This window comes from Anopheles coustani, chromosome 3 (assembly GCF_943734705.1).
Source record: "Anopheles coustani chromosome 3, idAnoCousDA_361_x.2, whole genome shotgun sequence".
Classification (NCBI taxonomy): Eukaryota; Metazoa; Arthropoda; class Insecta; order Diptera; family Culicidae; genus Anopheles; species Anopheles coustani.
In genome coordinates, this window is record NC_071288.1 from 63,897,083 (window position 1) to 63,909,767 (window position 12,685).

At 41.4% G+C, this 12,685-nt stretch overlaps 3 protein-coding genes across 4 annotated transcripts; 1 reads left to right on the forward strand and 2 right to left on the reverse strand.

Moving 5' to 3' along the window:
* Window positions 1–213: 213 nt before the first annotated feature.
* Window positions 214–5,437, reverse strand: LOC131271952 (eukaryotic translation initiation factor 5A). Its single transcript, XM_058273547.1, has 4 exons — window positions 5,341–5,437; window positions 1,181–1,649; window positions 911–1,109; window positions 214–811 (listed from the first exon to the last, which is right to left on the reverse strand). Exons 2-4 carry the CDS (start codon window positions 1,387–1,389, stop codon window positions 737–739), a joined length of 483 nt encoding a protein of 160 aa, XP_058129530.1. The 5' UTR covers window positions 1,390–1,649; window positions 5,341–5,437; the 3' UTR covers window positions 214–736.
* Window positions 5,438–5,956: 519 nt separating this feature from the next.
* Window positions 5,957–7,810, forward strand: LOC131271951 (NF-kappa-B inhibitor-interacting Ras-like protein). 2 transcript variants are annotated; one of them, XM_058273546.1, is made up of 4 exons: window positions 5,957–6,278; window positions 6,373–6,609; window positions 6,682–6,745; window positions 6,839–7,810. In XM_058273546.1, the coding sequence occupies exons 1-4, from the start codon at window positions 6,165–6,167 to the stop codon at window positions 7,036–7,038; spliced, it is 615 nt and encodes a 204-aa protein (XP_058129529.1). In that variant the 5' UTR covers window positions 5,957–6,164; the 3' UTR covers window positions 7,039–7,810. The 2 variants fall into 2 exon arrangements, with proteins under 2 accessions (XP_058129529.1, XP_058129527.1); XM_058273544.1 differs by having other exon boundaries at window positions 6,682–7,810.
* An 85-nt stretch (window positions 7,811–7,895) lies between these two features.
* Window positions 7,896–9,935, reverse strand: LOC131271949 (uncharacterized). Its single transcript, XM_058273542.1, has 4 exons — window positions 9,552–9,935; window positions 8,682–9,213; window positions 8,490–8,606; window positions 7,896–8,002 (listed from the first exon to the last, which is right to left on the reverse strand). Exons 1-4 carry the CDS (start codon window positions 9,933–9,935, stop codon window positions 7,917–7,919), a joined length of 1,119 nt encoding a protein of 372 aa, XP_058129525.1. The 3' UTR covers window positions 7,896–7,916.
* Window positions 9,936–12,685: the final 2,750 nt, after the last annotated feature.

The window sequence follows — 12,685 nt, forward strand, 5'->3', positions numbered from 1 at the left end:
AAATTATTTTGCGCCGAGTTCTCACCTTTGGGGGGGTGGGACTGGTCGTAAACATAGTGATTGTATTTTTCTCCCTTTTTCTTTCTATCTATACTTGTTGGTTGTCTTAAGATTGATTTCATTTTCCCGAGCACACATACACACCCTCACACCCACCGACCATTCTCTCTCGCGCTTTCGCTCTCTAGTTCTTGCACATTACTCTTTTCTTCATTTGTTCATAAGTTGTTGCATCTCTAATTCCTGCACTAGCTGTAATAAAAAAAATGCAATAATGGTTTCGGTTTGTCCAGCACCGTTCACCGCTCATCCATCCGGAAGCTCTCCAAAACGTGTTCCCTCTTCTTTTTATGTTATTGTGAATGTGTTGGCTTTTCTTTGATTTTTCAATTAGGCGATATCAATGAAATACTTGTTTCCAGTCTCCCCTTTTGTGTGGTAGATATTATATTTTCAACGGTGCTTATTATCGTTGCTATCTCATGATCCTTTTTCACATACTCTTCCAAGATGTTATTCTTTAAATCGCGGAGATGGTTCTTGCTGTTGCCAATGATGGAGTGGTGACGACGTTTACTGTGCAGTAAAGTATTGTGTGTTGTCTCTGCTGCTGTTGCTGTTGCGGCTGCTGCTGCTGCTGCTGCTGCTGCTCCTGCTTCTGTTTCTTCTACTGTTGCTGATAGCTTACATCTGTGGTTCTCTCTTGTATGGATAGTTGTAGGCAACGGGCAAAGTATTAGTTTTTATCACCTGAGGTGTTGTTTTTGATGGCAATCACAGTTTCCTCGCCACAGGATTTCAACACGGTACACTGAAATGGGCAGAATAGAAGCAAATCGTTGTTTCAGAAAAGCGCAGTCCACAATGGCTTCCAGCGGTTCTACCGGGAATTATGTGCCCAGATACTTACGACAATCTCTTTGCCGGAATCAAACTCGGAGCGCAACTGTATGCCCAAATCGCCATCCGGAATCTTCAAATCTTCACGCAGGTCACCGTTGTCACCCATTAGAACTAAGAAGCCATCGTCGATGTCAGTCAGCTGATAGTCTTCACGCTTGACATTGGGAACGTCCATGTTATGGGTTGAGGGGCAAATATCTTCATACCTGCAAAAGGGAGGGAAGTAGTGAGTAGAGGGCAACATAATTTATCCCCGTTTTGTTCGCCGCATACTTACTTTTTGCCGGTGAAGATGTCGATACCGACCATGTGTACCTTGGCGTGTCCGTGCTTGCCGGTCTTAGAGGTAGACATTTCGACGATCTTGCAGGGACGTCCCTTCAGCATTACATGACCATTTTTGCGCAACGCGGAGCACTGCATCGGGAACGTCTGGGATGCGCCAGAATCGGCGGCCTCGAAGTGAGTATCCTCCATTTCAGCCATGTTTGATGAAGTTTGGTGGTTTTTTTTTGTTGGGGAAGATGTGTGGTGTTAACGTGCTCCGACGGGGGCAAAAAACCAAATCGAAACTTTCAACAAAGTTCAGGCGCGATCCCTTGGCGTACTGGCTCCGAAGGCGACAGTTGTATACACACGACAATAGGCAAAGATCCTACGATCCCCTCCAGATGAAGTCGATATACAAACAATGCAGTTGTATATGCAAGGTGTATCTGCTGGATCTTTTAAAGATCTTGCTTATGCTGGTTGTTTCATTCACGGGAAGAAAGAAGATGATTTTTAATTAATTACTCCGTCTTGTGGGAAGTCAAGCTGAAAAGAACACTAAAATCTATCTGGAAAACGATAGATTCGGCTTTGTGGAACGGATTTGCGTTTGGCACACACGTCCCGGAATAATTCCTTTTGCGGTATCCAACGTGTTCCTGCAACAACTGGATTCGGACTGACATCACGAAGCGAAGACGATACGAGTATCTACGTTCTATTCTATCGAGGTCCATAGTCGTCGTAAAATGAGGGATTAACATGGCGCGACCTAAGCGAAATCAATAAACCGTTGCAAATTTGAGCTCTTTGCAGTGCGCCAAATCAAATCTTTCTCATCTGTTTTTTCAAGGCTGCTACAGCAACGGCATCGTGTTTGCAATAATCTCGCATCAATGCATCTACTATACTATTCCAGATTGGCCTCGTCGCGACATATAAGGCAACGACGGCACCCTAGTGTTAGGTGGGAATGGTCTTACTTTGGCACTCCTCAGTATCGAAGCGTTGATTCTAGCCGGAGGTTAAGCGTAACAGTAAAAGCCGCAATTACTTTATTGCACGATATAATTAAGCACAAATAAAAAAACGTAAAATTGGCGGACGTGAATTTACCAACGCTTTGTATCGCAACAGGAGGTTATGGTATATGTTGTTTAGTTAGGTGTCTATCGTTTTTTATGGATTTGTTTAGTTTATTTAGTTAATTATCAAGAATTCAATTTTAAATCAATTTGTACCAAATAACATTCAATAATAAAAATTAAACTTATGCTGACTCTAATCGGATTTAATTTCTCTCAAGCCGGTTTGGAGTGCCTATTAATTTTATCGGTTCGAACAAATCCGGATTCTTTTCTGATTGAGCTCGTATTGTTAACATTTGATGTCTCAAAGTTTGCCTATCCCATTTGACTAAGAAGGTGTTAATTGATCAATGCAGTTGTGCCGAACGAAAGCACGATGATGGTTCTGCTTCCGCGTGGATGAAAACCGCACATGTGAAATGACACGTTTTCCAATTTTTATGCCCTCCGTTTACTTTGATTTCGTAACGTCAACACACAGACATACGCGCGCGCGCCTGGTCACTTCTTATCAATTGGTTAACGATAGTGGGAAAAAGGTATTGGAAGACGGTCAGCATTAAACCACGGGAGTTTCTTATCACTAAGAGAAACTTGGCGTCGGAGCAATAATGGTTCGCGAAACGCTACCCGTATTGAATATGGGGATCGATTTTTTTAGCAAACTCACAGCAGGCTATGGGAGAGTGGTGGAATTGCTCGATCGATAGATCAACTGATGGAATCGGTCACCAGCGGAGTGTAGTGTTGCCATCTGATTTTATAAATGGGAAATAAGTAGAAAATTTTGAATCAATAATACTTGTAATTCTAGTCCCATTTGTTTCAAGCTGTTTAAATGTTGAGAAACTTAACAAAAAATAGTAAAAATCGTAGCGTATAAAATCAGTCACACTAATCCGATCTAGATTGTTGTTTTTGCTTTAACTTTTGTCATTTCGAGTGTAGAACGCTTACTCAGACGAAAGACTGAGCTGAATCTCATTGAACCTAACCTAAATATAGACACGGCGTTTAAAGATTAGTTAGGCAAGAATTGCTGTAGAAAAAAGATCCAAATGGATTATTTAGTTTCATTGGTAGAACATAAGAAAACCTTATTTTAAGCTGCTTTTAACTGAGATACAGTGAAACAAGAGATAATTTCAGTAATAAATCACAGAAAATTTGTTTGACTGTAACAATGTAACGTAATTGGGTATAACTTTGGAGAGCACGTGCTAGCATGTACAATTTGTAACGTAATGGAAAAGAAAACCGCAATGAGGCAGCATCCTTGCTGCTCCCCTTTTGATGCAATGGTTCTTTTTAAAGATCCAAGATGCATTTTTGTTGCAACAGAAACTTTCTTTGCCATCAGCGTGTGCTCGGAAACGAAAGAAGGGGTAAAAGATAAGTCACTGAACGGCGCCTACGAATCCGCCGGTTGTCAAAGACGGAACACCTTCCCGAATTGCGAGAGGCAAACGCCCTGCAGACCTGCGTGTAAGCTAGAATGGGATAAGAAGTATATCAACCCAAGCGGCCGGGCAACAAAGATGGATTGAGAAAAAGAGAGTGACAACGATGCGGAGAAAAGGAGAGAAAGATATACTGCGTGCGTAGGACGAAATCGATGAAAACGAAGGCACGTTTCCGTCGATTTAAAGCGATCCAAAAATAGTACGCACACGTTTTCCACTCGATATCAGCTAGTTTACTTATGCTCAAAATCGAACAGCCAAGCGATTTTGGAGAAGATGTTGTAAGCGATAAAAATTCGAGGTTTTTGCATTCGTCATTACCTATCAATTCAATGCGATACTTTGTGGTGCACAACCACCACCAATCGGCACAACCACCACTACTACCATAGCAAGCGGCATCTCCCGCGGATCCGCCGGCTCACGCTCCATGTCATCCACAGCAGCCACGTCAACTGTTGACACTCTCGGGTTGGTAAAACTCCGCAGGTCGGAAAACCACGCTTCTGCCAAAAAAAGGTCGTATCCTTCACATACTGCAAACAGAACCACACTCTGTGGTTATTACCATGCACAGTACTAATGGACCTTCCAGCGCTGGTAATTCGCAACCGCAAAACGTCTTTATCAAGAAAATGTGTATACATCTGAGCCTGGAGCTGTCCATATTCTTCCTAACACTTTTATGCAAACAAAAAACACTTACAGCTAGGTTTTCACTACACTTGTTGGACCGAACTGTTATGTTTTCCTATCGTTTGCTGGTGTAATTGACAAAAGTGCCACTATTCGATTCAATATTACTATGCCTTTCAGGTAAGACGACGTAACATGTACTCTTTCCCCAAGTGGACTACTTTGATACTAGAAGTACTCTAGCTTAGAGTTGGTGCATTCGATAACGCCTTTGCTGACATTTGTGGCAGTACCTTGAAAAAAAAAGTGGTTTATAATGTCAGGTGTCTGAGGTTTTTCACCGCTTCAAATAGACCAATATCAAAGGAGAAATAGATTTTCTCGTGGAGGAATACTTTCAGTATGTTCTCGAAGCATTGTGCGAAGAAGTTGTACAACCAGAAAAGGTTGAAGAGCTGCTCTGTTGGATTGTACCTCACTAAAGCTTCTTACGCTGAGACGACTCCAGACCGTGACGAGCCGAGACGGTGCTTGTACGAGAAGGAATGTGTACCGCACCCAAGAGGACCCTTCCCCCGCGACATTGGTTTATCTTTGGTGCTGGTGGACGACCATACCGGCCCCAAAGAAAGTACCGACAACCACCGAGTTTACGGTGGTAACCAAACATCGTGGTGAAAAATCGAATCCAACATCTTCATCGATGCCCCTTTTTGCACACATCACTTCATACTGGGTCCGCGCTGCTGTTGCTGTAGCCCGCGATAGGCCAGCCGATGACACACCGGAGAGCGAGTCCAGGGGGGTGAAAGTGAATGAATTAACACTTATTTCTGACCAAACGAACCCCGCAGCCGTTTGCCTTCCAGTATCCTTGCATCACACACCACAAATCGCATCGTTCCGTGTAGCCGATTACCGTTTTCCAGCAGATTTTACACACTTTTCCCTACGCACTCCGGCAGAAAGTCGCTACTCACATGTGTGATCAAAATGGTCACGGACAAAAGAAGATCGCAAGAATGGCGTTTTTTAGTTGCGGAAACACATCGCGATGCGTGAAAGGGACGGCACGTTTCACCATATTGGTGTCGATTGATGACAGCCGCAAATGGAGTGTGCGTTTTTGTTGTTCGATGCGTTTCTGTTTTAAAACGGACAACTTCGCTTCCGGTATCGGAACAATTTGAATTAACCGGTAAAATATTTCCGTTGCTATGATTTTAACTTATTTTCAGTAATTGATTGATCTACAACGTATTAATCTTTACTTCAACAAATTATCATTGTTGATGCCAACAATTATAAAATGATTCTCAACAAGTTTTGGTTTTTCCACAAATCAATGTTATCAAAATAAGCTTTTCTTACCAAAATGGCTTTCTACCTCAAGTGGTAATGCGAAACTGATTTGCTCAGTTTATAATCTAAAACCACAGCTGCTTAAATCAAGAATTTTGATGAAACGAATTATGCAGAAGAAAGAATTCGTGCCAAAGATGAGTATATTTATGTCTATACACCTTGCCTCAACCGCAGCGACCGAGTGTCACAATGACAGCTTTGTTTTGGAAACTAGCACCGTAAACAATGCACCGTTGTTTGTGCAGCTTTTCTCAGGAAGCACAATCTCGCGTTTAGATACATTCGCGTATGTTCCGTAGCCGTACAAACACACTCTTCCATTATGAGAAAAAACAATTAGACACAGTTTGGATCCACTATTCTTACGAACCGTGCGTTGTCTACACTCCAGTGCGTGATACCATTGTGCGCGGGTGGTTGGACCGAAATTTGTGTAGCGATGCTCACATCGAAGATATCGAAAGTGGGGAAAGTGGTAATATGTGGAGCAAAAGGTGTCGGAAAAACGGCCATCCTGGAGCAGCTGATCTATGGCAATGTGTCGATCGACTCGGTGGGTAAAACAGTGATCGATGTCACTTAGCGGTACACGTACAGCAGCATATGCTAATTAATGTTACATTTTACCGTTACTGTAATATAATTAGGAACTGCACAGCACAATCGAAGATACATACGTGGCCAGTGTCGATACTGGTAAGGGTAGCCGAGATATGCTTCGCATTTATGACACGGCCGGTTTGCAGGGTAACGTGCAGCTTCCCCGACACTATCTGCTCTACCCGGATGCGTTTATTTTAGTATACGACCCAAGCGATCCAGCCAGTTTAGATATGCTTGCTGGTATCAAAAGTGATATCGATAAGTATAAAGAGAAGAAAGAGGTGAGTCACAGGATGTCTTACTGTTTTGTATCGTACCACATTATGTCTCATTTGGTACGTGTTCCATTGCAGATGATTATAGTTGTGATAGCAAACATGCGTTCTCGCCAGATACGTGCAACGGGCCCGACGCCGGTCAATGCCTCCACTGGGGGTGGAACGATACCATCCTCCCCGAATGGTAACCACTATAACAATGGCAACAACCAAATAAATAACAACGATCTTATTGAATCCAATCTCAACCGGGCAAACAATTGGTGCGCACGTGAGCGCATCAAACATTACGCGGTCAATGCCATGGAACGGGCCTCCTTGTACGAACCGTTCATCCAGTTGGCCATTCGCCTGTATCCAACACAAACCAAAAGTACATTTCCTCAGCTGAGGCAGCTGACACAGAAAACATCCAAAGTTGACAACAGTTAAAAACACAACTTAAAAGGGTACTACAGCACTACTTTTTAGTTCTACACAGCAATTTACTCGCCGTTTGTTGATTGTTGGAAAGAGCTCCAAACCAAAAATCTAACAGACATCGGTTATTGAGAGTGTATCATACCAATTAGAAAAATGATCTTCAAGATGGGTCTGACGGATCTTATTCTACTGTTACTTACTTAAGAGGATATGTGATCTTTTGCGATGTTCTCTAAAATAGCATACGATAACTGTACCAGTTTTGGTCAACTCAGCACATTCACCGACAAAAACCGCGCACCAAGGTTCCAATTATTATCTACGATTTTTTTTCCTTTTGGCAAACAAATTGCTAAAAGCGATGACCAAGATCTTTGCTTCTTACCGAATGATCCACTCATTCACGCCAGTGTAATGTTTGCTTAATATTTAAGTAGCAAGAAGGGATTTGTTTTCGAGAAAATGTTGATAACTTTTCCAATTTTTGGCCTAAACTGGTACATTTACCCTATTTCTGCAGAGTTGTATTGCCTTTATTATTATTGTATTTTTCTGGAAACGCTGAGTTAGTTTACGTCTAAGTTTATTTTATTCTCTTCATAATTATAACGATTTTATTTTCCACAAAAAAAGTGGTTCCTTTGTGGCTAAAGGATCGCTGTTTTTTATCTGTGACGTCGGTTTAATCTGTGTACATTTATCCTTTAAAAGCAAGAGCAGTACTTAAACATGGTAGTAAAAAAATTATATCAAATAAATAAGACTACATACTCGTGTTATAGGAATGTATGAATGTATGTTTATTGATTTATTATTTAAATAATTACAGCCCCTGTGTACAGTATACCGTGTTCAGCTCTTATGTAGTCGACTTCTAAAAGCTTTCTCTACCATTTTAAAAGGTACTTTAACTTTCTCAGCATTATTCGTGTTCCAAAGAGTTTATCCCAGACGTCGCTGCTGATTCCGTAACCTACAATGAATAATTAAAATAATTAAAATATTTACTGCTTCGAGCGAGTGCATCTATTGGTACTATATTTGGTATCAACAACTACAACGGTTCACAATATTTTTTTAAATTTGGCTAAATTTAATTAGGTTTTGAATTTTGCTAAATTATGCTTAAAACCCCTTTAAAGTGTTTCCTTTTAAACTTGGTTCTAGCTTTGTGGTTTTTACAAAATTTATAGTGATAAAACAGAAATCTTACTTTTTTAGTAGAAGATTTGATTTTTAATTTAAGTCTTTTTCATAGCACAATTGCTAGTTCATAATTGCAGTTCATAAACCATAGCCAATTGATTGAATAACTTAGTCGACGTTCACGTTCGTTGGACTGGGTGCATTTAAAACTAACAGATCACCCTTGATAACCTTACATTTGGGATCGCTTTGGAATCTTGTATGAAATGTGAATTGCACCAAGATGTGGGCCAGCAAATTTTCATACTTCTTACCTTGGTCATGATGAACGAAGTGATGAGAGTAATGATATCGTTTCATGTGGTACAGGTGGCCGCCGGAAGGACTTCCATAGTGGAGATAATAATGTATCATGTCGTAAATAAGATATCCTAAAAATGATTAAATTGTTGGATTTATTGCTTGTAGCTTTTACCAATGAATCTTAGATCTAAATCGAAATTCACCTATGAGACCTCCAGCAAGGGTAAGCCTTGGATATGGAAAAATGTAGTATATGGGTTGATAAAATATTGTAGTAAGCAGAATGGCCGGTGGCACCGGAAATACCAATCGATAGGAATCGAACGGCACCTTGTGATGCTGGCCGTGTATGAGAAAGTGAAACGTCTGTAAGAAACGATTATCCTTCGGATCGAGATGAAAAACCCAGCGGTGCAGCGAGTACTCGAGGAGTGTCCAGGCGAGTGCACCGATGACCAGATGCAAATACAGATCGACGGTCAAGAACGATTGGGTTGGGTTGCTGAATCCTCGACCCTTGGCCAAATCATGCGATCCGTAGTGAGTGATAATGTACCCAATAGCCGGTATCCAGAAGGCGGGCACTATCCACCAGGGCGTTTTGGTCATATTCTCCACCCAGGATGGGCCAAAGAGGCGCAGTTCCCGATCAACGGGTTTGTTCACCCACTCTGCATACTTGCTCCCCATTTTGTGTATTTGAAGAACCATCGGCTTGTTCCAGTCGACCAGGTGCTACGTAAAGAGGGTAGATAGATGATAATATAACATTTGAAGCGTTTGTTAGCAAGGATTACACAATTCACATCACCGCACTGAGCGCACACAAAACATCCTTATCGCATAAAGTGTGTAGATAAGAGAGTTGTGTGGGAATCGGGTGAACTCCAGCAAATCGTGAATCATTCGTCATGTAGTAAGGTTGACAATGCCGGATGATGATTATGGTGATGATGATGATGAATATGGCAAAAAGATAACCGATACGGTGACGATGATTAAATTATTGTCCACGATAGGATGTACCGATAAGCGAGTACACTTGTTTTACACTACTCTAGCAGATGACGTACCTCCATGCTTTCATCCGTTAAGTGCGTTAAATCGTCCTCGTTGGATGGAGTCTTTGATGAATGAAGTGCGGTGCTAGAAGGCTTTACACCATTTCTAACGCCATTCGAGACGGAACCATTTGTCATCGGGTGCTTGGCAGAGCCATTTAGAGAGTATCCGTTCTGCTTGATGGTTTGCGTGGAGTTCGGAGGGTTTATCTGATACTCCCGCATAAGATACCTGGCTGCCTCGGAATGTCCCGGGGCACGCTCGAAGCGATCCTTCATGTCCTTGTTGTGCAGGCCGGTCAGGGAATTTGTTCCACCTGGGTGCTTATGTGCAAAATCTGTTAAATCGTACCACCTGTTTTTGTACTGTACGATCAATGGTTCTGTTCTTCCCATCTTAAATGTTTTTGTAATTTCTGAAAGTAAAACAAAAAAATTAATTTGGAAACGATAAATCTATTTCGGGGGTCCGCGACAGCCGATCGGTAGCGCCGGTTAGAAAATCGGCCCATAAGCGCCGGGGCTCACCACCTCGACAGCCGAGTTCGAATCCCAACCGCGACCGGACCCTCCCCTGTACGAGAGGACTGACTATCGACGTACACATAGGGTAAAAAGTCTCGTAAGCCCTTAACGGGGCAGGCATGACCAACAAGGTTGTTACGCCAAGAAGAAGAAGAAGAAATCTATTTATTACAAACACATTCTGGTAAAATGTTGGAATAAATTTACCTTCCTAAAAGTATAAGTAAAAAGAGTCCCGGAGTTTTTTCAGACAACAATCTTCTTTCCAAACGCACCATGTTGCATGTTTCCGACAATGTTTAAACAAATCCCCCTTTTTATCGCTATCTCTGCCTGATACAGTACTGGTTGTTACACAATTCACGATCGATGTAGTTCGAGGCATCCCCGGTGATCGTCGTTAGGTGCTATATAATATCTTTTCTCGACAAACGGGGCGAACGATAAAGCCCGCCCTGTACGCCTAACGTGGTGTTGATGACGGTAAAAAAGCAGATTAGAGTTTGTGACTATCTTCACACCTGTTATCTTTTTCGGGGGGCTTTGATTAGGTGTAAAGGGAATGTGACATTTATAAGCAAAAATGTCAATGCTCAGCGAGACCAGTTAATTTTTGTGAAAATCTTTAGAAAATATTGCGCCAAACTAGGCCGGTCGGGTGGGTTTTTAAAACTTTAATTGATGCTCAAAATACGCCACCTACGTTGTTTTCTGCAACATATTTTTCTTGATTATACCACACCATATTAAAAATGGCTTTAAATACCATATTGATTGCGAAGATTTTATACTGTAAATTTCTATAGTGAGTTGAATGTTTAAATAATTTTTAGATGACAAAATTACCACAAGAAATCCGATAGGATTAATTTCTAACAAATGACTTCTAGTTTCCGAACGAAAACAATAAAACTTAACGTTTCGTTAAAATTGATAAAATTTGAGCATAAATAATCTTAAGACACCGCTTTTGGAGACATTGTAACGATAAACAAGAAAATCATTTTATGATGCATTTTTTACATCGAAGTCTTGCAAGACAAGCTCAACAAGATTGTTATCTTACACTTTATTAAAAACTGTAACTTCACACAATTTCCATCACACGATTAAAAAACACTTTAATCACGTTAGATTCTAGCAGTCAACATTCCATCACCGAAAGGCGGTTCTGACTGCCGGACACATTTCGTTATGTCACAAATAATGGCATACGTGAGGGATGCGTGTCGAGATTAGTGTAATGAAATGGCTTTTCTTATCAACCACAAAAAATATCGTCCGATAGTCGCAAATCGACGACTCACTCATTTGGAAAGGGGCAGAGAGGAAAAAAAATAGGTAACACGATTTCAAGTGCAGAATACAAACAAGTAGATAGATTCTTTGCTAGCCGTTAAGAATGAGGCATCAATCGGTTGGAGTATAACAATCAATAACCATGGCCCATGTTTCCCAATGCGCCCTTGGCGAGGATGTTTGCATTGTTGCTCTACTCGCTGGCTAATTGCTTTTGCGTCAACGAATGCCATTGCTGGTGGGTCAATATTGGTACTAGCTGCAGAATGGTAGGGATAGGGTCTCTCGTTAAAGATTGCAGTTTAGCAACTGCTTTTTGTGTACCCTTAATTCGCTTCCGATAAACTTTTAGGCTTTATGGTATCAGGAATGGAAAACAAAGTTCACTAACATATTTGAAGTATTCTTTGACCAACCGTCAGGTGCTTAATTGTTTTTAATTTATTGTTACACTGACAGTGAATGTGAGGTATAGTATTTAATTCATCTTATTCCTGTGCACCTTAAATTAAATGTTGTTTTCACCTGAGCACACTGCAATCTGTCAATCGCTCTAACGATCTTCACTACGCGCGATTCAAAAACACTAACCGTCAAACGTAAAAAAATAATACCGTCACGTGTTTTGAAAACCTGGCGCGAACGGTGCACTTTTCCGGTGCGGCCACTCTAACCGGCGTCCTAATCAGTACTGGCGGTCCTAGCCGCGGTCAGCGAAATTGTCAACCTCCTCCTAGTCTGCTCCAGCCGGTCGCCGAAAGGGGAAGTTATCGATAGCCGGAAGGTTGGGACAAATGAAGCGTAAAACTGTATGTGAGCGTCGCTGAGTGCCATTTTTTATCACTATAATCATTACCAACAATCATCGGTAGGGGATGAAGGCAGCTTACGAAATATATATCCGTCAACATACGCGCCAAGTAGCACAACTCTGTGTTACTGAACAACTGGGATCTGGGTTTGTTCTGGTGTTGCACAATTTGCAACCAGCACTGTAGTAGACAGTGATGATTACAAAAAATGGAGAAAATAAATAAAAACAGTTGAATCAAATCGCCCTCCCCGTTGGTTCTCTATGTTTTTGTGTCTCCCTTCTAGGCGCATTTCTCTTCCTCAAACTGATAAGATAACACAAAATTGAATGGTGTCAACACTTGCCGGTGACTGTGCCAGACGGACCTGAAACACGTCTAGAGTCGTTGCACATCTTTCAAAGTCACCTGCTTACGCAAAATTTGCCGGTAACGACAAGTGAAATTGTTAGAAATTTTATTTTAAACAGTGTAAAGTGAAGCTAGATTGGTAAAACAATGTTTAATTAG